This window comes from Anas acuta, chromosome W (assembly GCF_963932015.1).
Source record: "Anas acuta chromosome W, bAnaAcu1.1, whole genome shotgun sequence".
Lineage (NCBI taxonomy): Eukaryota > Metazoa > Chordata > Aves > Anseriformes > Anatidae > Anas > Anas acuta.
Window position 1 is genome coordinate 22799062 of NC_089016.1, and position 25357 is coordinate 22824418.

Consider the following 25357-nt stretch of genomic DNA (forward strand, 5'->3'; position numbering starts at 1 on the left):
TCATGGGTAACCTGTGTGATGGCTTCAATGGTCAAGTCCACCCCTCGATCACGAGCCCATCTGTAAGTGGCATCCCTCCCCAGATGTCCTTATGTTTCATGGGCCCATCGAGCTACAAACAGCTCACCCTTATGTTCCCAGTCTAGGTCCATCTGAGCCACTTCAATTTTCGAAGCTCGTTGTTCCACTTCTTCGTTGTTCCGATGTTCTACAGTAGCACGACTCTTGGGCATGTGGGCATCTACATGACGTACTTTAACATCCAGGTTTCTTACCCGGGCAGCAATATCTTGCCACAGGGTAGCAGCCCAGATAGGTTTACCTCTGCGCTGCCAGTTGCTCTCTTTCCATTGCTGCAGCCACCCCCACAGAGCATTTGCCACCATCCATGAGTCAGTATAAAGATACAATACTGGCCAATTTTCTCTTTCGGCGATATCTAGGGCTAGTTGTATGGCTTTTACTTCTGCATACTGACTCGACTCACCTTCCCCTTCCATGGCCTCCACAACTCATCATATGGGATTCCACACAGCAGCTTTCCATTTCCGATGACTCCCTATCACATGGCAGGATCCATCAGTAAACAACACATACCGCTTTCTGTCTTCTGGCAACTCATTGTATGGTGGTGCCTCTTCAGCACGGGTTACCTCTTCTGTTGGTACTCCGAAATCTCTGCCTTCCGGCCAGTCCATAATCTCTTCCAGGATTCCTGGGCGATTGGGTTTCCCCATTCGAGCCCGCTGTGTAATTAATGCTATCCACTTACTCCATGTAGCATCAGTTGCATGGTGTGTAGTGGGAATTTTCTCTTTGAACATCCAATGTAACACAGGTAGCCGCGGTGCCAAGAGGAGCTGTGTTAACATTCAAAGTTAACATAACAAAGTTAACATTCCAGCCAGACCCAGTACAGAGGGCTGACTTTGGGCTGCTCAGGACACTAGTTGGTGGAGTCCCCTGGGAGGCGGTTCTGAAGGGCAGAGGGGTCCAGGAAGGCTGGGCGCTCTTCAAGAGGCAAATCCTAATGGCGCAGGAGCGGTCTGTTCCCATGTGCCCAAAGATGAGCCAGCGGGGAAGAAGACCAGCCTGGCTCAACAGAGAACTGTGGCTTGAGCTTAGGAGAAAAAAGAGGGTTTATAATCTTTGGAAAAGCGGGCAGGCCACTAGGGAGGACTATAAGGATGTTGCGAGGCTGTGCAGGGACAAAATTAGGAAGGCCAAAGCTCATCTGGAGCTCAATCTGGCTACTGCCGTTAAAGATAACAAAAAACGTTTTTATAAATACATCAACACAAAAAGGAGGACTAAGGAGAATCTCCATCCTTTACTGGATGCGGGGGGAAACTTAGTTACAAGAGATGAGGAAAAGGCGGAGGTGCTTAATGCCTTCTTTGCCTCAGTCTTTAGCGGCAATACCGGTTGTTCTCTGGATACTCAGTACCCTGAGCTGGTGGAAGGGGATGGGGAGCAGGATGTGGCCCTCACCATCCACAAAGAACCGATTGGTGACCTGCTACGGCACTTGGATGTGCACAAATCGATAGGGCCGGATGGGATCCACCCAAGGGTACTGAGAGAACTGGCAGAGGAGCTGGCCAAGCCCCTATCCATCATTTATCAGCAGTCCTGGCTATCGGGGGAGGTCCCAGTTGACTGGCGGCTAGCAAATGTGACGCCCATCTACAAGAAGGGCCAGAGGGCAGACCCGGGGAACTACAGGCCGGTCAGTTTGACCTCAGTACCAGGGAAGCTCATGGAACAGATCCTCTTGAGAGTCATCTTGCGGCACTTTCAGGGCAAGCAGGCGATCAGGCCCAGTCAGCATGGGTTTATGGAAGGCAGATCCTGCTTGACGAACCTGATCTCCTTCTATGACAAAGTGATGCGCTGGGTGGATGAGGGAAAGGCTGTGGATGTGGTCTACCTTGACTTCAGCAAGGCATTTGACACCGTCTCCCACAGCATTCTCCTCAAGAAACTGGCTGCTCGTGGCTTGGACTGGCGCAAGCTTTGTTGGGTTAGAAACTGGCTGGATAGCCGGGCCCAAAGAGTCGTGGTAAATGGAGTCAAGTCCAGTTGGAGGCCAGTCACTAGTGGTGTCCCCCAGGGCTCAGTGCTGGGGCTGGTCCTCTTTAATATCTTCATCAATGATCTGGATGACGGCATTGAGTGCACCCTCAGTAAGTTTGCAGATGACACCAAGCTATGCGCATGTGTCGATCTGCTCGAGGGTAGGAAAGCTCTGCAGGAGGATCTGGATAGGCTGCACCGATGGGCTGAGGTCAACTGCATGAAGTTCAACAAGGACAAGTGCCAGGTCCTCCACCTGGGGCACAATAACCCCAAGCAGAGCTACAGGCTGGGAGATGAGTGCTTGGAGAGCTGCCAGGCAGAGAAGGACCTGGGAGTGATGGTTGATAGTTGGCTGAATATGAGCCAGCAGTGTGCTCAGGTGGCCAAGAAGGCCAAAGGCATCCTGGCTTGTATCAGAAACAGCATGACCAGCAGGGCTAGGGAGGTGATCGTCCCCCTGTACTCGGCTCTGGTGAGGCTGCACCTCGAGTACTGTGTTCAGTTTTGGACCCCTCGCTACAAGAAGGACATCGAGGTGCTTGAGCGGGTCCAAAGAAGGGCGACGAAGCTGGTGAGGGGCCTGGAGAACAAGTCCTAAGAGGAGCGGCTGAGGGAGCTGGGCTTGTTCAGCCCTGAGAAGAGGAGGCTCAGGGGCGACCTTATTGCTCTCTACAGATACCTCAAAGGAAGCTGTAGCGAGGTGGGGTATGGCCTGTTCTCCCACGTGCCTGGTGACAGGACGAGGGGGAATGGGCTTAAGTTGCGCCAGGGGAGTTTTAGGTTAGATGTTAGGAAGAACTTCTTTACTGAAAGGGTTGTTAGGCACTGGAACAGGCTGCCCAGGGAGGTGGTGGAGTCACCATCCCTGGAAGTCTTTAAAAGACCTTTAGATGTAGAGCTTAGGGATATGGTTTAGCGGGGACTGATAGTCAGAGGTTGGACTCAGCGATCTTGAGGTCTCTTCCACCTCGAAATTCTGTGATCCTCCACCTGGACATAGAACCAACCATTGACCATCCCTATGGGGTGTGACCTTCAAGCCAGTTTCTTATCCACTGAGTGCTCCACCTATGAAATCCATTTCTCTTCCATGTGGATATCTGGATGTCATGTGGGACTGTGTCCAAGACCTTACAAAAGTCCAGGTAGATGACATCAGTTGGTCTTCCCTTGTCAACCCTGGGTTGGTGGCAGAACATAATCTTGAAGGCTAAAGTGCCCAAGTGTACCCTTTTGCTTCATTATGTGTAAAATTAATATTTTATTTCACACCCCTGCATGAAGTACATGCTAAACACATATGGCTGTAGTACACAACTTTTTATTATGCTAAATGTCACCCCAGGGAGGGAACAACAGGTAAGGTTAGGATATTCAAGTGCAAGGAGTTAGTGTAAACTTAAAGAAGAAAAAGGTCTAGTGAAGTTAAAGCAAGGAAAAAAAAGAGCAGGGGAGGGGAGATTGAAAAACACCTGGAAGGGGCTGTGCCTGTTCTCCTCCACCAAGACAGGGACACCTTCTTAGTAAGTTCTGCACCCTCACCCTTTGGTAAAGAATACTCTGGATAGACTTTTGCTAGCGCTATCATATATTAGTGTTATTGCAGTAAGTGTATTCATTAATGGCAATTCCTAATCTGTTACGTCACCTTATTAAATACTTTCAACTTTGTGAGACTGTCTCAGCAAAAGCCCTTAGCAGGGCTCTGAAACAGGTAAATGCTGAACTCTAATTCCCCTTAAACATGACACCCATATCATGCACCAAGCAACCAAAAAGAAAAATCATGATTTCCAGATGCCTTTATTTCAGACATAATATACAGAAACACCTAGCAGTGAAAGCTGCTGCAGAACCCATGCTGTGAGTGCTACATTTTTAAGCCAGCAGTTTCTATGCAGAAGTCAGCATTTAAAGAAGGCCTCTATAAATGGTTGCAGTTTTTTTTTTTTCCCTAAATCTGTATTGCTGAACTATTTTTTGAAGTACAAGTGTAAGTACTATGAGTACTCCCCCACACTCCTCCCTCCCAGAACTCTAGCACAATACTCCTCAGGAGAAAGGTAGCTTTTTACCATCATGTTAGTTTTCATAATCAGGTTAGCAAGGGAAACAGGCAGGGAGGAAAGCAGAGAGATGACCCACCAACAAGCTCTACTTATAAAAAGAACCCAAAACTTACAGGTCCTTTTACAGCAGGAAACCCTTAAGCTCATCTCAAATCATACATGTTCGGTTCAAATGAAACCTTAAAAATACCTACTGAAGCTAGAGCAGCGCTCAACTTCATTAGACTAAGCTAGCTTCTCAAAAGATGCCAATCATTAAAAAGAAAAAACACAGTATGTTGACACCCATGCAGCTTCCCTCCCTCCAATCTATTTAAAATAAACACACCAACAACCTGCACATAAACAATTTTAAAGTACATAAAAAAATCCTGCATCTCAGATCATTTACATTACCTGACACCTTTTTCTTAGGTTGATTTCTCCATATAACTTACGTTCATCCTTTTCAATGGAAGCGTCAATTCTACACGCATATTTACTGGAAGAACTGTCACACTCAATCCCCTACACAAAAGGAGCATTTTTTTTTTTAAATGATTGATTAGAGCTCTGCTAACGTCACCTTTTACCTCCTTGCTCTTTCCCATTAAATGTTAAGTGTAGCTCCTTGTTATCACAGCAGTTACCCCACATAGTTCAAAAAGCAGTAAGTTCTAGAACCACATACCCCCTTCCGTATTTACCAAGTTCTTTTGCATTTTTTAAATTGTTTTTATTTAGGAAGTGAAACCAAAACTTGTAAGCTATAAATAAAAATGTCAAGATATTACATTAAATACCCAGGTGGTTTTTTTTTTTTTTTTAATTCCTCACAAGTACTTCCTATGGAATTCAACATACAACAGAGAAACCAAACAAGTTCTGTAAACAATGAAAAAGTTAGATACTGCCAATTCGTAAGAGTTTCTACACCTCACACAGATGAAAGTTCTGAAAACAACTATGATTCATTCACTAATGGTACACCAACCACCATGTCTAACACTTATTTGCATTAAGAAAACTGTCTAGAACCAGATGTATTTAACCCACTTAACTCAGTGGCATCACAAACTTATATTGTCACCAACATATTTTAAAATATGTACTGTACACAGGGCTAAACACTCAAAAGGCAGATTTTACACAATGCCTGCATGAATATTTTTGCACTTTTTCCCAAATAATAAAGATGAACCACTGTTTTCAGTTTCTTTAATCTGAATAAAACAAAAACATGCAACTCTATATATAAAAGAAGCAGAAGAAAAAGCTTAAGAGCAACTACTATTTACGCATTCTCTGGGGGGGGTGAGTGGAAGAGTACATCCATTTTAGGTGTTACATTATGTACATAAAAATGTCCACCAAGAATAGGTTCACTAAGTTTATTTAAAAAACATTTCTTACAAAAGAGCATTACATTCTGCACGCTGCTCTCAAAAGGATGCCAGGGACATGTTGACTACCAGTCTTCTTCCCCCCCTTCAAAAACAACCACAACAACAAAAAAGCCTACATAAAGCAGGGCATTCACAACAGTTCTTTTCTGTAAGATTACATTTTACCACCAGCAATGAACAAAAAAAATCCAGTCTGCTGCTGTTTCAAAATTTCAAAGTTAATCTCATGTGCCCTTTCCCTCCCCCCAAATATTTGCAAGGAACTAAAACATGTTTGGTGAACAGCAGATTTCATTACACCTCAAATGCAGAACACCTATGAAGCAGAGGAATGTTGGCTTTTTAAACAGAAGCAGGTATTAAAAAAAATTAAAAAAGGTGCAGGACTCCTTCAGTTCTTCAATAGTCTTAGAAAAACTTTCCAGAATACTGCTTCACACTATAAAAAAGAAAAAATAATCTTGCATTAGAATCCTTCAACATCTGCATACTGCTTCACACTATAAAAGAAAAAAGAAAAAAGCACGAATTAGAATGATGGACCATACATCTTGCATTGATATTCACAATGATATTCTTAAAGATTAAACTACAAACTTGTAATGCATTTTGAAGTAAACAATTTAATAAGATTAATGACTAATAATTATAGGTCTATGATTAAACATTTAAATACTAATAATCTAAAGCCAAACATTCAAGTTGAACATTAACAAATGCTATGATAACCAATATGTTAATAAAGCAAAATTAAGCAAATTAAACCTGAAGCTGTTAATATTTACCATAGAAGACAAAATAATGCTAGTAAGGTGTAAAATGCTGCATAACAGCACCAATTAATTTTAACTTGTCCTGTAGAGGCATAGTCTGTGCCATATGGTAGACTGTGATTTGTTGTCAATTTAGTTATCTAAAAACAACAAAATCACTAGTCTTCCACACAGAACTAGACCAACATCCACTGAAGCCTTCTGTTTTCTACAGGTTGTATACAATTTATTACAAGTAGGCTTTTTTTTTGCAGCAATTTCCACCAGAGAAATTAAAGGAGTGCTTGGTTAAGGAATTTTTAATCTTTTTAGTTAGAAGAACAGAAAAGAAAGGCAGAACTACCACTAGAAAAGTCCAATAGTTATTTAAATCCTGCCCTTCCAAAAACTATAGCACAGAAGAGCTTTAGAGTAGTAGGAAGTAAGTTGTCATAAAATTGACGATAAGGACAGCATTAAGCTTCAACTTGCCTGTTTTGCAACAAATACTGTGCATTTTGTATCTGGTCCTGTGTTCCTGTAATAGTTATTATTCGATCTTCTGAGCCTTCTAGTGGTTCATCAATTTTGATTGAAGCTCCTGACTCATGACGTATTTGTTTGATTCTCTGGCCTCCCTTTCCAATAATAGATCCTGCCAACTAGGAGACAAAAAGCATTCATTTATCGGTCTAAATTTCTCTGCAAAAACACAGTACTATTATTTGAAAAGCTTCCATCAATTTAGTTTTAAGAGTTGCAATGGAAGCTTACTTTTTTTTTTTTTACAGCCTGAGAACAGAATCTCTTTTTACAGCCTGAGAATCCTCTGCAAGATTTATTATATAAACACAGGTGAGAAAATTGGAAGAACCAGATACCTGTTTGCAAAAACAAGTTATGTAGACTCTCTATTACTGGCTATCCAGAAGACAAAATAGTTCAGTGCATCTCTGAAGTGAAGATAAAATAAAACATCCTTAAGAATTGACTTTTGGCAATTTAGGAAGTTACTTTATATTAAGTAGTACTCATCAAGGATCCCAAATACTTGACTGACTTACAGTCTGAGAAAAGGCTGTGACTTAAAAAAAAAAAAAAAAAAAAAGACACAAGTGGAAAGCAAGTCAACTTCACTCACATCTTTGGGAATTGTTACTTGTGTTGTGATGATGGGTCCACCAAGATCTCCATATGAACCACGGCCCCCTGCATAAGAGTAGTCTAATTTAAACAAATGCATCAAGCCTTTTACTGACTAAATAATAAAGTTCATGTTAAAGTTCTCTATAAAAACTTACCATATCCAGAGCCACCCTCAAACTGTTAAAAAAAAAAAAGAAAGCAAACCCTTAAATAGCAAATAACCATACTTCATTAACATGCTTTCATCTTAAGTTTTATACTGTTAACTTCGAGCCTATTTTATGCAAAAATCCTAACCTACATCTTAAATCTAAATATCACTGAAGACAAACTGAGGAAGAGGGCAGACCAGTAACAAAAGGGGGGTGTGGTGAAGAGAGAAGACTATCTCATGAGAACATCTTAAGCTTATCCTGTCAGCTAAGGATCTCAAGATAAAGTCTCCATTTGTGACAAGTTTACCTGATAACTGTCAACCCTCCTATTCCATCTACATCTTGAAGAAAAAAAAAAAAAGTCAACTCTAGAATAGCTTTATAATTGGTCCCTCCATTAAAACTATGCTACAATCTTTTGTTTATTAGAAGGGACAGCCATGACACTAACTACTTCTGTTCTGCTAAAACTACTATATACACCAAATCCAAATCATTGCAATGCAGCACTCCTAACTGCTTTTATTTTTGAGGATTTGTAGACTGGTACTTGATATCAAATGCTTATTTGACCAAATGGTTTCTAAATGCATAAACCTATTTTAATCTTTCTGTAAAAGCAGAGTACAGATATGCATGCTTCTCTAGAATTAAACTTATATCACTGAACTACAGAAATGTAGGAAACTTGCGTGAATTATTTGTTTAGAAAGAGTTCTTGCATTACAACTTAACTTTGTTTGGGTGTTTTTTTTTTCCCTTACTTACTACCTTTTTTGGAGCTACATCAAAAGTGTAAGTATTCAGAAAAAAACCTGTTAATCTGAAGAACTGTTTCTAAGCAACTCACGTTGTCTAATCATGTTGCTTAGCAATACAAGTCATAATAAAGCATAATAGAGCTTGTAGGGGAATGCAAAATAGAAAAAAATGAAGAACAGAATGAAGGACATGTTTCTGAGGCTGATCAGAGCTGCATAATTATCTCCCCACCACCCCCATTTCTGCTGATATTTTACACAGGGAACCCCTTTCTTTGGGTTAAGATGTTTTATTGAATAGTCCTTTCTGCCTCTCTTTTCCTCTCCAGACTACAGAACAGAATTGCTCATCTGTCAAATTCATTTGCTATCTGCAGTGTTTATGTAAGCTAGGAACTAACGCTTAATATTTGACAGCACCATCTTCTAGACAGCATAAACACTTACTGACCCCTCTCCTTTCTAAAACCCCTGAGAGCAAGAAGTTGTTTGATAAACACAAATCTCTCAATACATTTTAAAATATTACATTTGATAATGCCTAATAGTTTATCCACAACTATAAACAAAGAACTATTCCTTGTTTGAAACAAAACAAAAAACAAAAACAAAGTTAACACAAAACATATCCCTAAATACATGCATCTGCAGGGTGTTGAAAAACAGGAGTTACAGCGAAAGCTAGAACTTAAAACACTAAAATAGGGTACAAAGCAGCAACACAATAGAAAAACTCTTTTAGCTGTGCTGCTGCACACTTCTATCATGGAACACTGACTGTACAGAACAAATTGTTAAGAACAAACTGCCAATAACCTGTTAGAAAGACAGCTTTAGAGATTTTCAATATGGGCAAGCTGCCACTGACTACATTCATACAAGAAACTGTAGTTACCACTTAACCACTTTAATTGGTTTTCTCAAAAAATCAACTATTAAGCCAGTCAAAAGCACAAATGCACTCACCAGCTCTGGTGGCTGCATGTCCTCACAGGCATCCACATGACACTGCATCATCTTCCAGACAGAAGGAAAAGAATAAATTATTCCAAATTAAGTCCATGTCACAGAGGCTTACAAGTAACTTCACAAGCAAATACATACATACTGATAGAGAAACATTTTTATTAACCACTTTACTACAAAGATTCAAAAATACATGATACAGACCAGTTACAAGACTCACTCAGTTTTTCTTTCGCTAAAAGGGAACTGTAACTGGTCACACTTGTTTCTTCCCTGTTTTTGTGGTGTAAACAGATTTTGCTCTTACAAAATGTCAGACACCTAAGGGGAGAGTAAAACTACTTTGAACATTTTTTGTTTGCTTTAAAAACACTTGAGTGTTATAGCTGTACTATATACTAAAAGATGTTACTCTCAAATACCAAAACCTTCTATTCATCTCATGCATTAAAAAAGCATTTAAGACTAAAACAATTAACTGTCATTGATATAATTATGTCAATAGCAGGTCAAGTAGGAAGGACATGGCTTCTAATATTTTAATTCATTTCCAGATATCTCATATAGCCACTAACTAAACTAACAATCTACTGCTATCTAACCTAAAGAAATGTAATCGCCAATTAGCGATATATAGCATTTGTGTGAGAATTTTACAACAAAAGCTGAAAAAACAGAAATCAGCAAAATTATGAAAGTGTATAGAATTCAGTTTAAACGAACAGCAGATTAAAATATAAACATTTGTGCAAGTATTAGGTGCAGTATGTCATATACATAATTACACATAATATGTGTAACTGTATATATACACAACATACATGTATTGTTATGTTACACATAATTTTCTTCTCTATAGACTCATTTGTGCTAGCTATTACTTTTAACCAAGAGAAATGAAATAGAAACCAGATGAAACACTGGCTGGATAAGACAGAACATAGCATTAACAAGAATTTACTTTTGCATATGTATTGTCATTTAGATGACAATTTTAATGAATGGCAAATTCTTAACTTTCCCATACTTTTAAAGGATTGGCCCAGAAAAAGAGTGAAATGCCATTAGTTTCTTCTGGTATTTATATGGATAAATGAGGACTGTCAACCTCTTCACCAATTTTTCCATATGTTCCTTAATGTCAAATCTCTTAAACATGACATACCTCCATGTTTTTTTTGTAAGCATATGTACCTTTATTGAAACGCTTACACAAACATATGGATGTAATACATATCTGAAATGTTTTGAAAAATAAAAATCAAGGAGTAGGAATCATTTGAGTGAGCAAAACCAGATTAGATATCTGAACATATAGATCACTTTTAAAGAAACATTCTGATTTACTTCTCAATTAACTTCAATTTAAAAATACTTCAGGAATTAGGAAATAATTTAGGAAAAGTTAGGAAGTGACTGGGGGAGGGATTAAATGACTTATATATAGCTTACCCACCTTATTTGAGGGTGGTCAAACACTAGAAGTGGTTGATGCCCCATTCTTTTCAGTGTTCAAGAAACATTTGGACAATGCATTCAATAACATGCTTTTAACTTTTCACTAGCCCTGAAGAGGTCAGTCAGTTGGACTAGATGATCTGACGGTCCCTTCCAACTGAACTACTCTAAGTGCTGAGAAATACTTCTGATAGGCTTCTGGTGCCCCAATTTTGACATTCTTGTAATACATACTTCCCATAATACAAACTGGAAGTAACTGCCTCTTCCTCCCAGAAGGAGGCAATGCTTAAAAAGCACCTTTAGACAGGAGTGGAGAGGAGACATGAAATAGGCTCTCTTCCATTCATTTTTATTTTTTTCTTCATCTAAATAAAACTTTTCTTAAGAAGGTGCCAAACATATCCAACTTGATTTAAAATTCAACTTAGCAGTACTCCTGGCTCCCAAGCATTTGAAATTACACTAGTTTTTTTCCCCCGATATAGAAATTGGCAAGTAGACAAAATGATTTGAAAAAGCAATTATCTGCCAGACCAACTAGAACCCTTTAAGTATTATTTATATTTCCCAACAGACATATTAAAATTTGTTAAAAAAAAGTCTGGTTTATACAAACATTAAGAACATTTTTCTGACATTTCCTGTTTTGAATTACAGCCTACAATTCTTATTTCTGACATGCCAATAAAAAAAAAAAAAATCTAAAAGGTTAGTGTAATAAAACCTGCAGGGACTGTGCTCTACTGACTTCCTATACCACTGTTAACAATAGGTAGGAAAATGCATACAGCAGATCACGAGATACCCCTTACACCCCAAAACTTATTCTGGAGGAACCATTTGTATAGACAAAACATTTAGTTAATAACAAAATTTCAGAAGTATGCATGCCCTGTAAGAATTAAAGTTGTGTTTTTTGCAGAGGAAAATTGCACTAACCTTGCATATTCAAAAGTGATTGTACAGGCATAACAGCAGGGAGTACGTTAAGCAGATAAGGGGACAGTAGGAGATCCCACTGTCCGTTGTGTCCCTCCCCCCAAAAAAAGATAGCTAAGAAAATTGAGAGAAGCAGTTGCAGATTCAGCAAAACAAGAAGCTATGAAATCATAGGCCCCTCCAGTTCTAAATAAAACTAAAGATTGGTCAAATAGAGCTGTATATAATACAGGGCATAGTAACAAGTGTCAGGTAGGTTGCGTAACTATAGTACTCAGCCAATAAGGAAATGGGAGGAATCAAACATTGGGTAATTGGGGATATAGAGTTACAATATACTTCTGCTGCGCGCTCGTGCTTGCAGGACACCCACCATTGCAATCACAAATAAAAATATTACTTCACCGAGATCCTCACCTGAGCCTGTGTTATTGACTACAGATTGTTTCTCACAGCTCCACACTTACATTTATGGATTCAAGAACAGTTTCTTCAGATAGTGTTAACTATTTACACTTCACAGAACAATATTAACTTTAAATTCCTACCATTCCATCATAACGGTCTCCAGGTCTACCCCTTCTGTCATAAGGCATAAGATCTCTAAAATGAGAAAAGCAGAAGCACATAACTCATGTTAAAAACTAGTTTATATATTTTCAAATTTTCATTTTCATGATTTGCACGCAACTCAGTTTCACTGCTTTAGCCAAGTTCCAAATGACAAACTAAAGTTATAGAAATACCAACTACAGTCCTGATAGACTGCTCTATTACAAAAATAATTCAATCCAAATACTTTATTAATAAATAAAAAATTCTGGTGCAATATACTAGATCCTGCATAATCATTGCCAACATGAAAGTCTGAAACAATTCCTGGAAATATTAACATAATTCAGCAAAATGTACTCAACAACCTGAGTTTTTTTTTTTAAGAATGTATTTATACAACTCACCCGCCACGAGGAGGTGGTGGAGGAGGAAGAGGAAGATTACGAGCTCTGCTGCCACCTCTGCCACCACGACCTGGTGGAGGTGGTGGAGGTCCTCTGCGAGGGCTCATATCATCATAATCTCTTCTTGATGGAGGCATAGGTCGTCCACCACGACCAGGAGGCATTCGATCAAAGCCCCCTCTTCCACGCACTGGAAAGCCTACTGGACGCCCTCTTCTATCATCAAACATCATTGTGAAGCCACCATAGTCATATGTTTCATCATAGAAATTGGGATCATAAGGCTGGGCCCGTCCTTTAATTGGAGACTAAGACAAACACACACACCAGTTAGCAATGACTGTTACATTTATACATTCTGAATGTATTGTTGATTGCACAGTGCTGAAGAGAAAGGCAGAGAAATTGCTGTTAATGATAGGTAGCACATACATTTGTCTCCCTTCCTCCCCAATTTAAATTTTCTTTTAATAATATGCAAATCATGACAAATAGTCCATTGTTATCAAAATTGCTTCTTTTTCCCTAAGATACACCCCAGTCTAAAAAACAGGAATAATTTCCAACTGTGCAAATAGTCCAACACTTTTACTAATGAAGAAAAGTTACTGAATTCAAAATAAATGGGAAGATACAATTCTCCATCCTAACGTTCATGAATACCAGTGTAAGAATAAAAGAAGACATCACCTCAGAAATAAGATCCAAGATAATCTTGATACATTCCACAACTCTATCAGGTTTTCCACCAATAAGCACCACTCTATCAGTGGAATGAGGACAACACTCTTGGAAGAGCTTAATGGTGGTCTGAGTATTCTGTTGAAGACAAGAAAAAAAAAAATCTTCAAATGGAAGCGTTTTGAACAATTTTATGAAGATATTGAAAAAAATGGGTAAGACACTAAAACAGTTTTAAAGAAAGACTCAAACCAGAATATTAAACTCCCAGTAATGAAGTGCATGCTTGCTTCCAAGTTCTTACAACAAATTTAATCTTAGAATATTAATCTTTGGGTTGACAGCTGGAGAGGTTCAGCCTGGAAGAGGCAGCTTCAGGGAGACCTCTCATTGCAGCCTTTCAATACTTAAAGGGATCTTATAAAAAAAGATGGAGGGCTCTTTACTCAGGTAGATAATAATAAGAGACAAGGGAGGAATGGTCTTAAACTAAAAGAGACAGGAGAAAATTCTTCACTGTAATGGTAGTGAGGCACTGAAACAGGTTGCCCAGAGAAGTAGTGGATGCCCCATTCCTGGAGGTGTTTAAGACTAGGCTGGATGGGGCCCTCAGCCAGCCTGATCTAGTGAGTGGCATGCCTCTCTGTGGCAGGGGGGTTGGAGTTACATGGTCTTTAAGGCCCCTTCCAACCCAAGCCCTTCTACGATATATTTTTTTAAGACCTGCAACGACATCATTTTGTATGAAATTCTAGTGAAGAAGAAAGCAGTTTAAATCTTCCAATTATAGCTCATCCACACAGTCATTTAATTGACTATTAGCAAAAGGACTATATATCCTCCCTAAGGATAAAGCCCCTCACTACAAGAAGGACATGGAGGTGCTCAAAAGAGTCCAGAGAAGGGCGACGAAGCTGGTGAGGGGTCTGGAGAACAAGTCCTATGAGGAGCAGCTGAGGGAGCTGGGATTGTTCAGCCTGGAGAAGAGGAGGCTCAGGGGTGACCTTATCGCTCTCTACAGGTACCTTAAAGGAGGCTGTAGTGAGGTGGGGGTTGGTCTATTCTCCCATGTGCCTGGTGACAAGATGAGGGGGAATGGGCTAAAGTTGTGCCAGGGGAGTTTTAGGTTGGATATTAGGAAGAACTTCTTTACTGAGAGGGTTGTGAGGCATTGGAACAGGCTGCCCAGGGAAGCGGTTGAGTCACCATCCCTGGAGGTCTTTAAAAGACGTTTAGATGTAGAGCTTAGCAATATGGTTTAGTGGAGGACTTGTTAGTGTTAGGTCAGAGGTTGGACTCAATCTTGAGGTCTCTTCCAACCTAGACAATTCTGTGATTCTGTGATCTATTGTAAGCTTACAGGTTATAATAACCATCATAAAAAAAACATGCTTTGGACACCAGACAGTGTTGTTGCCAGGATTATGTCTAGTTATCTTGCTGTCCTTCAATCCACACAAACAGATAGCAGCTTACTCTTGAACTGACCTGGAATTGCCTTTGACACAATGCCAGGAAAGGACAAAAGGCAATTCTCTAGGTTCATAGGGACCACTAGCTTTTTAGAACAAAACCCCATTCCTTCACAAGGTATGGTCCTTCACAAAGGAAACAGTAGTCTTCAAGGAAGTAGAACTTAAAATAAACCACATCTCGTACTGTCCTTTTATAGTAATACTCAAACATTTTTTTTTGTGGAGATGCATCTACAATAAGCCATTTTGCATGTCTAACACCACCAATAAATATAATCTATCCAACAGTTCATTACAGAAAGGAGTGATGAATGCTATTTTTATTTTATAAAGGTTACTCTTCTGCTAACATGCCTAAAAGCTTGAGAAGAAGTCCTATGCTCTATCACCAACAGCTACTTCATTTCTGATGATTTGCAAGAAATTTCCAGAAGTTACCCAGATTGATCTTGGATCACAGAGATCACACATTGAATATGTTTGAATTAATTACTGCACAAAAGATACTTTCTGTTTATGAGCATAAAACACTGTTTTTATTCTAAAAACAAAATAATCTGAATAGATAACAGTACCTCTCTGAGTTCTTTGATTTTAGCACCCTTGACACCAATGATTCCTCCTGCCAGACTTTGGTGAATTAGAAGTCTTAATTCACAGTCAAAGTCGCTACCTTTGTAGTGTTGATACTGTAACAGACACATACAAGGAAAGAATAAAATATTAGTCATAGGGGAAAATATTTTTTTTTCCCCTACAAATACCATAACTTAATTTGTTGCTCAACTGTGAGGATGTATTTGACATGATAGAATCACACCTATGTTGAGGCAAAGCAGAATGAGAGAAATGGATGAGGAAAACTTATTTGACATCACTTTGATATCTTAACATTTTTATAGAAGTGTAATAAACAAACAGCACAACACACTTACAAAGCCAAGGCAGGATGGAAATTACAATACAACTACTTGAAACTAGGGGCTAAACAAATCAGGAGACTGAAATCAGGAGACCGGTATTTTGAAGGGGAGGAGGCTGTTCTAAATATCAATTTTGTAAGAGACTGTCCTCTTAAAAAAAAAAAAAAGCCAACATAGCTTGAGAGCTACAGGTCTCCTCTCAAAAAAAGGCTTTTTAAAATTTAATTTAATAAAAACTAGCACAATTATCTAGAATCATATTGTTTTAAAATCTAAACTTATACATATGAAGAAACAAATCTAAGAGACATACCTCTTCTAAAGTAGGGATAATCTTCTTCAAGATTTCTCCAATTGTTTCTGTATCTGCACTTATACTCAAGATGCTGTCAGAAGCCAGTGTTATAAAATACAGAGAGGGTGTAAAAACAAGTAGTAGATATAAGTTTCATATTCATAATTACACAAAACTCTAATAAGACTGACTACACAGAAGAACATACAATTATATTTCCCATTTAAAGTAAACCTGTTCACTAAATTTACAACACAAGCATCTTGGTTTATGCCCAATATATATGCATAATAAATTTAAGAGTAGGTAGGTCTCAGAGTAAGTGAGAATGAGCAAGTGAAAACTTTTGGCAGAGCTCAGATTAAGCAGGCAAGAAATCCCCACAGAACATAAAAGTAGAAGTGAATGCTCACGTTCCCCACCACCACTAATTTAGGTTACCCTCACTATTACATTGTTAAAACTGGCACACCTTCTTGTAGAAAAAGGTGTGGATGTGCAAGTGGTCAATGTTATATCTGGAGTGAGGTTGAGAGACCAGTTAGAAGTTAGTTTACTAAGGGGCTCTGCAAGAATAGAAATACAAATAAAAGACAAAACCAAAACAAAAATGTAACAAACAAGAATTGAAGAAAAGTGAACCAGAGTTAGCATTTCATTGTAAGTAATTATAAACAGACAACGTTGGGGGGAGCAAGGTGGGCCACAAAGACAGAGCAAGAGACTCTTGAAGCATTTTGATTTATAATGCAGTGATTATGCAACACCTGAAACTATGCTCCTTCCATCAAAATAAAATTAGCATATTGCTTGGGTGGGCAACTCATGTAAAAGTTCAGTGACAAGAAGACTTGATGGGGAAAATAAGACAAAACTTAAAAACAATACACCATCTCTAAGGGGATACTATTTAATTATATAAAAGGCAAGTAAAAAAATACATTTCTCTCTTTCTAATCAGGCAGTGAGGCATAAACTGTTGGGACATACCGCTCGGGGCCACTGCTGTCTGGGACTGAAACACTTGCATTGTACTGCATTGGTCATTGGCGTTCGTGGACGTTGGCATTGGGCACGGGTATTCAATCAGAAGTTGTCAAGTATAGTACCCGTTTGGCAACGAGCACATTTTTGGGCATAGCCAACCAGGGTTTTCACATGGGCGTTCAGGGGCGGATGGGCCAATGTCATGGTGGGCAACGCAGGGGCAAGACGATCCAGTACATGGGCAACGGAGATATATGGCCAAAAAAACAAGGAGAGGGAAAAGGGGGAAAAGCAATACATTTTAATTTAATACAAACTATACTTATTCTCAATTAATGAAACAAATTTAAGTTGTTCTGAAGACTAACACAATAACGGATTGCTACACTGACTGCAGCTTAACAGCATGGATCTTAATGAGCTATCTTACCTGACTACTTTTTACATATAAGGTTTCAGTAGCAGGCTGGCTCATGAGGGTAGACAAAACTTGAGCTCTGTATTGCTAAAACCATGGGCAAATGGGGAAAGTTAACTTAGATTGGTCTGAAATGCTATCTTGACTTATTTGATGTAATTATTTAAAGCAAAGAAATAAGAACACCAGCTGCTAAAGTTAGTGAGCGTGTGTATAATGCCTGACCACTTCAATTTAATCCTCAATTCTCATTGCTATAAGTCATGAACTTAGTTGAAACTGATTCTGCAATGATATACTACCAAATATTGTGTTGAACACAGTCTTGCTTGAAAAAAAATTGCTGGAATTGTAGCTTATGCTAAGTACACAGGAGCATAAACAGAACTCAAGAAACATTGCCAAGTCTTATAAATACACTAACACTAAACATATTTAATCACAAATCACCCCACTATAAAATGTGAATAGGTAAATAAGTCATGACCATTTAAAAATGCTTCAAACAGCATGAAGTGTTTCATTATTATCTTATTCCCATATTTAAATCATGCAAGTTTAATATTCATGTTTTTGCGCTTCACATCCAAGCTGTTAAAATAAGAACAGATGGACCATTAGTTTTCCCACTCCCCAAGGAAGTTAAAGCATTCCTCTATCATTGGGTTAAGCCAGACACCTGCAATGGTTCTCCATAGTTTTACAATTTACTCGCACATATGGAAAAGGTAAAGTTAAGGATTTTAACATCTTTAACTGGAAATTAAGATTAATTCACTTGAAATGCATAACTTAGAGGAAACCTGACTGAAAGCAAAGTTTAATGTAAACCTCTCTTCCCACATGACTCAAGCTGGGTTTTAATGACAATACAAACCAAAAAGCTTGTTGTTATCTCCTCTAACATTCAAACAGTTTATAATTAGCCTATCAATGACTAGAGTTCAATTTCTAAAAATGCAAATAATCAAGTTTTCAGTGTAGTGCTCTGAAAGAATTGGTGCTAAATTAATTCAAACTCATACATACTCACGTCTGTACGAAGTGCCTTAATATTTTTGCCACCTTTTCCAATCACTGCTCCAGCATTCTGAAAAGTAGTTTTCAGAAATTATGTTATGCCAGCACTGCATAGAGTATGTTTTTGAACCAAAGATTAACAACAATGCATCTATTTCTGCATTATCCCGTGGGATAGGGCTTGCTTTGCTTTTGATAAATTCAAATTAAATTGAAACATACTGACAGTTTGTGTATATGCACGAGAACAGCTCTGATGACTGAACTTCGGAAAGAAAAATATTCAAATTTTGCGAGTAATATTATTTTAACACAAGCAGAATTGCTTAAATCCTTAAGCTTGTAATTGAAATAATCTCATAGTTAAAGAGTACGACTGAAAAAGATACCTTATTGTGTTTTATGCATCTTATGCAAGTTAGTGGTTTTCCTATTTTATTCAAAGTTTCTTTTTTTTTTTTTTTTTTTAAAGAAGCGTTTACAAATTTCACTTTCACACTCCAAATGCATAGTTATTTACTTAACTCGGACAGCTCACACAAGTATGGTGTGAAGAACATAAAACCAATAGAAACAATTGTTAACCTCCAGTTGCTAAAAATCAACATCAACAGGAATAAACTGGCATATATTCAAGGGTAGTTGCAAAGCCTGCCTTTTTTTATTAAAAAAACAGTTCATACACAATGCTAACAGCACAGAAATATTTTGCAAGTTGCATGGAGCACTATCATAAATGCCATGCAGAGTTAAGGTGACATTCCCCCACACCAACACAAGACACTGAGTTACTTCAGACCATGCAAACATCTGTGATGACTGGAAAAACTAGAGAAGATTCATAAATAACTTCAGTGTCACAATTTATACTAGCCAATGAGGCAACTGCAATCCCTGAAGCATTACTCCCATCTTTTTTCCTATTGATATATACAGATTTACTAAGTCTGTTTGAGTAAGTTACTGAAATCCTGATGAAGTCCTCACTCTGCCTCATTTGGTTGATTTACAATCATTAGCTGAACATTCTCTAAACTGCTTGCTTTCTAAAGTCTAATGAACAGTCATTCCCCTCAAAACAATGGTATTCCCTTTAGCATAAGAAAAAATGGCTTATTTCTATTGCTCTATTTTTCAATACTTTTTTATTCAAAAGAAGTCCCATAGATTAAAAAAGACTTATCCTTGAAAAAAATGTATTGAAGATAATTCCATTGCAATAACCTTCTGCTATCATTTGTGCACACTTACAAATATTCCTAATAAGTTACATTAAATGAATCACACATTCTTACTAAACATACACCACTGTCTTAAGCAATGCTATAATATATAGCAATACTGAAAAAAAAAAAACATACTTTGCTTTGAAGCAGGATGCGTAATTCAACCATCTCATCTGTATTCCGAGATCTTTTGAAGGCCTGTTCTTCTTCCATATCTTCTGCAGGACGTTTTCCTATAGACAGGTCCGGAAACACCACAAATATATATTTAACTTTCTAACTCACAATACCATGGTACGTACATCAAGCTTATACACTATATTCTTAATGAAGCATTCTTTTCCTATTAGCCCAACTCTAACTTCAAACATCTACACACTCAAAGAAACAGGTTTTTACTTCATCAGCCTACATATGAATTAATTACTGAAGACCCATTCTAGATCTATGAACTACAGCTGAAATGAGAATTTCAGTCTTATTGACAAATTTACAGCACTTTGTTTAAAGCAGTACTGCATCAACTACCAAGTATTTATTTTAAAATTGGCAATTGTGAAAATCTTAACAGAAGAAAGTTAGAAACAGTTTGTCCAATACTGAAATATTGGTATAACAATAGAAAAGCAGTATTTTAAATATTTTAGCTAAATATTCAGTAATCACGCCAACTCTAAGTGTTTTCAACTCTTTAGCTACAACTTTTAGTTACTTATACCATGCCTAAAGAAACCCCAAAGAAAAATTATACTTTCATAATACAAGAACTATGTATAGCTATATTGAATACTTAAAAGATTAAATGCAAAAATACTACTGATACAAACACATTTGATATAGTTAAAACATTCCAAACTAAGTGGAAACACAGATTTAAAAAGTTTTTCTTTCTCCAAAATAAATAAGTGAACAGACCATTAAAAAATTACCATTTGTCTCTGTATTGGTAAAGGTCTCTTCCTGCTGTTCAGTCTCCATTACCTTTTACTCTTAGATGATCAAATAAAACCTGTTGTAGAATAAAAAACTAATACATCTATTCTGTAAAAAAATCAAAACATATATTGTATTAAAATGAAAAACAAAACAAAAGATATCTGCTTTTAGAACTTACTGGTTTTATCTATGTTCGTAGAGCAAAATGCAAGCGTTCTGGACAGGATCAAAACCCAACAACCTACTGCTTCAAAAGCCTATGAAAACAGCATAGACCAACCATAGCTCAGTTCACTTACAGCTCTGATTCCCACTACAGCCAAAAGCAGGGGTTTGGCCTGAATTTTTTGCTGCAAAGCTTTTCTCTATGAGCGAGGAAAACATAACAAGGTCAAACACATCACTAAGAGAAGAAACAATACTGAAGTCTGTAAACTCAGACTGAACAATTCTGGACTCGCTCAGTTTCCAGGCATTTGCTAGTTTTAAGAAATAACATTTACTGATAATGATTTTCAGATCATTATTAAGTATTCAGTATCAATAAGAATTCAATCATCAATAAGTATTCAGTTGCTATTGCCAGTATATTACTTTTTTTTTTTTTTTTAAAATACTGCAGTTATGTACAAGACTCTGCAAGCATGCACCAAGAATCTCAAAGTAGCTAAACTCTTGATTTTGTGAAACAGGTACTTCATTTGTGATTTATTTTTGTTAAGTCCACATGAGAATACGTGTGAGACACATCAGAAGCCCACACAGAACAATTTGACAACATATTCTCTTTAAAAAGGCATTCATGCAGCCAAACAAAAAATGCTATTTTTCCCCCCTTCTGGGCTTTAGTTATCAATTTCCATGGCCTGAACAAATAGTTGACACTCAACTCCCACATCCACAAAGAAGAACCAATACATTTCACTTAAGAACATCCTTGTAACAGTTATCCTGTTTGTGCAGGTTAACAGCAGACGCGCTCTTCTACAACCAACCAGGGCTGAGACCACCTTCCCAGCACATGCTAGTATTTCCAGACACTTAATGTTAACTATCTGGAGAAATTGACTAATATAAATTTATTTTTATTTTATTTTGTAAGATATCGAGAGGATAAAATGGTTACTAAAGGAGAAAGGCATCACCATCGCCAACAGACACGAGAAAAGAGCTGGAAGATGCCAGTGCGTCTCTATCCCACCCCCTCCGGGAGGGACGACCTTGCCAGACCCTCCCCCCTCCCTTCTGTAGTCCGGGAAGGAACCGCGCTCTACAGACTGCTCTACAGTCTGCTCGGGCCAGTGGTCGCCTTCGCACAGCCCGCCCGCCAAGGAGCACTCACGAACCCAGCTTGCTCCCAGGCGGGGGGAAGAGGCAGCGTCACATAACCCCCGCAGCCCGAACCCCACTTCCCCAGTGGCGGGGATAAGCAGAAATGGCGGCCGCTGTAATGGCGCCTACCCAGTATTAGGCGGAGCCAGAACCCGATAAACCCTCACCACGTGGTCACAAGACTTCTACCACTCTACCCAGGGAGATACACAAAGGAGGCACCCAGAGGCTCGAACCCAAGCGGGGCCGACATTGCGTAGCAGCTCGGCCACGAGAGAAGCTCCACACCACTGCCGTGATCACACCCGAAAGAAGCCGTCCCCGCTGCAGAGCGCCCCCCAACCGATCTTGCAGTCGCTTCCGTACAGGCCGCAGCCGAGAACGCCCTCCCCCCCTTCCCATCTGTCCACCATAATCCCCAACAATTTGCCCCAGGCAGAGCTACCTAAGGTAGGCGTAGGAAGACCAAAGCCGCTCCGCTAGCCTTAGCGCGCACCCGCTAGTGCTGCCGGCCTCCACCGTACAGGCACTCCGGGAGCCGCACCTGCTAGGCCGCTGTGCCTACGCCAAGGCCACTGAAGCGCGGCGGCTGCCTGCAGCGAGAGATCACCCTTCTCGCCCTTCCCTCAGGATAGGTGGATCCCCGTGGGTTCACAGGCAGTCCAAGCCACTCCTTATTTCCTAAAGAACCATTACTCCCGACTCCCTCCTTCACGCTGCAGTCCCCAGGCCTACCCAAATCCACTGCCCTGCCAAACAGCACTGTCTTGTCGCTCTCCTTACAGGAACGGACAAAAATTCCGAGGCCCGGCGGCGACTCAGGCCTCCCACATCGTTGCGTCACATAGCAACGTTGAGGTGAGCGATCAGAGCCCCACTCCGTTCAGCCGCCCCTCCCCCTAGCGCGCGAACACCCCCTCCCCACCTTCATCAGCTACATACACGAGTCACGCATATCTGTGCCCACCACGTACTTGAAAGGTGAGCAGCCTTCACCACTAACATACACGCATCCAAAAGCACTGCGCAGACAACTAACCCAGTCGCCTTTCTCCCCCTCCGCCCCCATCGATGAGGACTCTCCGCGGTCCCATTAGGTAAGACAACTGTCCGTCACGGTGGAGGGTGGCCTCCACTTGGCCCCACCCTCCGTGTGGACCACAGTGACACAGACCTGGGTATCATGAGGAGATGGGCGCACTTCATCCCGTACCGCTGCAGCATGCCTAGGTTATTATTACCTGCCTGACAGGAACCACAATAAACGCAGCAACAATGGCGGAGATCAACAGAAAGCGCTAAAGAAGAGCGAGACCGATCTCAGTTGTGGGGGGAAAAATGGCGTCTGTGAAAACTCCACCTTGTGGTCGTCCCCTAGCGCTAGGAGGGTGGGGCTGGCTTCTTGCGACTATTTAAAGGCGCGCGTGGCTCCATGCCTCCTATTGGCTGTCGAGGCGCGCGGGCTTTTTGGAGTTGTGCACAAAGGGCAGCTATATTCTCTTCTATCCTCTTTCGCCCACCTGTAACTTGAGAGGTGGGGTTGCCTTGCTAGTACTGCCTGCTCGTTAGCCTCTACCCCTGCCCTGGATAATTCAATTGAGTGGCTCAGTTGAGAATAGGGTGAAGGGGGATGGGCTTAGCCTCTCTCGGGATCAGGGAGTTATCCTTCTTGTCTGTTGCGGTTTAACGTGGCAAACAGCTAAGTATCACATAGTTGTTCATTCACCCCGCCCCCTCACGGTGGGATGGGGAAGAGAATCGGAGGAAAAAAGTAGAACTCGTGGGTTGAAATAAAGATAGTTTAATAGGACAGAAAAGGAAGGTAAAATAATAACTATATATACATACAAAGCAAGTGATGCACAATGCAATTGCTCACCACCGACTGACAGATGCCTATCCCAGTCCCAAGCAGCGGCCGCTTCCCCGGTCAGCCCTCCCAGTTTTTATTGTTCCGTGTGATGTCATTATGTTGTGGACTATCCCTTTGGCCAGTTCGGGTCAGCTGTCCTGGGTCTGTCCCCTCCCAACTTCTTGTGCACCCCCAGCCTCCTCGCTAGCAGGACAGTATGAGAAGCTAAAAAGTCCTTGGCTTAGTGCGAGTACTGCTCTGCAACAACTAAAACATCAGTGTGCTATCAGCCTTATTTTTCTCCTAAATCCAAAACATGGCACATACTAGCCCCTATGAAGAAAAGTAATTCTGTCCCAGCCAAAACCAGGACACTGTCCCTGATGTATTGAGGATGGGAAAGATGAAGATAGTACACTTAATTTTCACAGTGTGAGAAAAATCTCAATAATTTTCTTCAGACAGGATCTTCTCTGAAGCTGTTTTATTTGTGATTGCAATGGTGGGCATCCTGCCAATTAGGAGCGCGTTATAGTAAACATATCACAACCTTTTATTCACTATTACCCGACACCTGATCACCTCCCCTGTTTCCTCACTCCTGGTACCACCACTCGCTGACCGATGCCCAGCCTAACCCCGAGCAGTCCGGCCGCCTCCCCCCGGCTAGCCACCCCTATATATTGTTTAGCATGACGTCAGATGGTATGGAATACCCCTTTGGCTAGTTTGGGTCACCTGTCCTGGGTCTGTCCCCTCCCAGCTCTTACTGCACCCCCAGCCTGCCCATTGGCAGGACAGAGCAAAAGGCTGAAATGTCCTTGGCTTAGTATAAGCACTGCTCTGCAACAATTAAAGCATTGGGGTGTTATCAGCACTCTTCTCATCCTAAGCCAAAACACAGCATTCCACCAGCTACTAGGAAGAAAATTAATTCTGTTCTAACTGAAACCAGGACATCTATCCACCCCTTATTCCATACCATTTATGTCATGCTCAGGTTACACTCTTTTCCATACATTCTAATTAGTCACCTATAGTAGTCATAGTAGTGATAACATACAGTATAGTAATAGTAATTAACATGGTACAATTCAGTTCATGGACTATTCTCACCCAGTATTAAATCTCCTTGAGGTACACACCGGACCTCTCCGTTCTTTTGCATCACCCACCAAGTGTATCCAGGTCCCTGAGCGAAAACAATTCCACGAATAGGTTTGCCTTTTCCTGAGGCAGGAGTAGCCCAGACTGTTTTACCCAGCATATTTTTTACATGCACTACAGGAACTTTATCCCCATCTACAGTACGTAATAGGTTTGATTGGGCAGGTCCAGCTCGGTTGGTAGATCCCCTAGTATTGACTAACCAGGTGGCCTTTGCCAAATGCGTATCCCAGTTTTTGAACGTCCCAGCGCCCATTGCTTTCAAGGTAGTCTTTAACAGGCCATTGTATCGTTCTGCAGGTGTTCAGGAGCTTCCCCCTGCTCTAGCGCAGACTGGATCAGTCCATGGCAAATGGTAGGGCTGTGTTTCCAC

The 25357-nt window shown here is 40.0% G+C and overlaps 1 protein-coding gene across 15 annotated transcripts; it reads right to left on the reverse strand.

The window, feature by feature from the left end:
- Positions 1 to 5504: 5504 nt before the first annotated feature.
- On the reverse strand, positions 5505 to 23361 carry LOC137847022 (heterogeneous nuclear ribonucleoprotein K-like). Of its 15 annotated transcripts, none has more exons than XM_068665257.1 (16): positions 22940 to 22975; positions 20812 to 20890; positions 20627 to 20706; positions 19833 to 19930; positions 18485 to 18541; positions 17037 to 17080; positions 16065 to 16137; positions 15404 to 15517; positions 13363 to 13491; positions 12673 to 12980; positions 12262 to 12316; positions 9314 to 9364; positions 7587 to 7608; positions 7427 to 7509; positions 6778 to 6947; positions 5505 to 6033 (listed from the first exon to the last, which is right to left on the reverse strand). In XM_068665257.1, the coding sequence occupies exons 3-16, from the start codon at positions 20673 to 20675 to the stop codon at positions 6000 to 6002; spliced, it is 1287 nt and encodes a 428-aa protein (XP_068521358.1). In that variant the 5' UTR covers positions 20676 to 20706; positions 20812 to 20890; positions 22940 to 22975; the 3' UTR covers positions 5505 to 5999. The 15 variants fall into 15 exon arrangements, with proteins under 15 accessions (XP_068521358.1, XP_068521360.1, XP_068521356.1 ...); XM_068665259.1 differs by lacking the exon at positions 22940 to 22975 and adding an exon at positions 21980 to 22033; XM_068665255.1 differs by lacking the exons at positions 20812 to 20890; positions 22940 to 22975 and adding an exon at positions 23207 to 23361.
- Between the last annotated feature and the right edge of the window lie 1996 nt (positions 23362 to 25357).

What these genes read in the sequence shown, in the direction of transcription:
- LOC137847022 (XM_068665255.1), bottom strand. Translation starts at nt 20,675, where the DNA reads ATGGAGACTGAACAGCAGGAAGAGACCTTTACCAATACAGAGACAAAT. An exon ending in AAATCAAAGAACTCAGAGAG is followed by an intron (nt 13,492 to 15,403) that starts GTACTGTTATCT and finishes TGTCTTCAACAG; the next exon opens with AATACTCAGACCACCATTAA. An exon ending in CAGTATTTGTTGCAAAACAG is followed by an intron (nt 6,034 to 6,777) that starts GCAAGTTGAAGC and finishes TTTCTTTTATAG; the next exon opens with TGTGAAGCAGTATGCAGATG.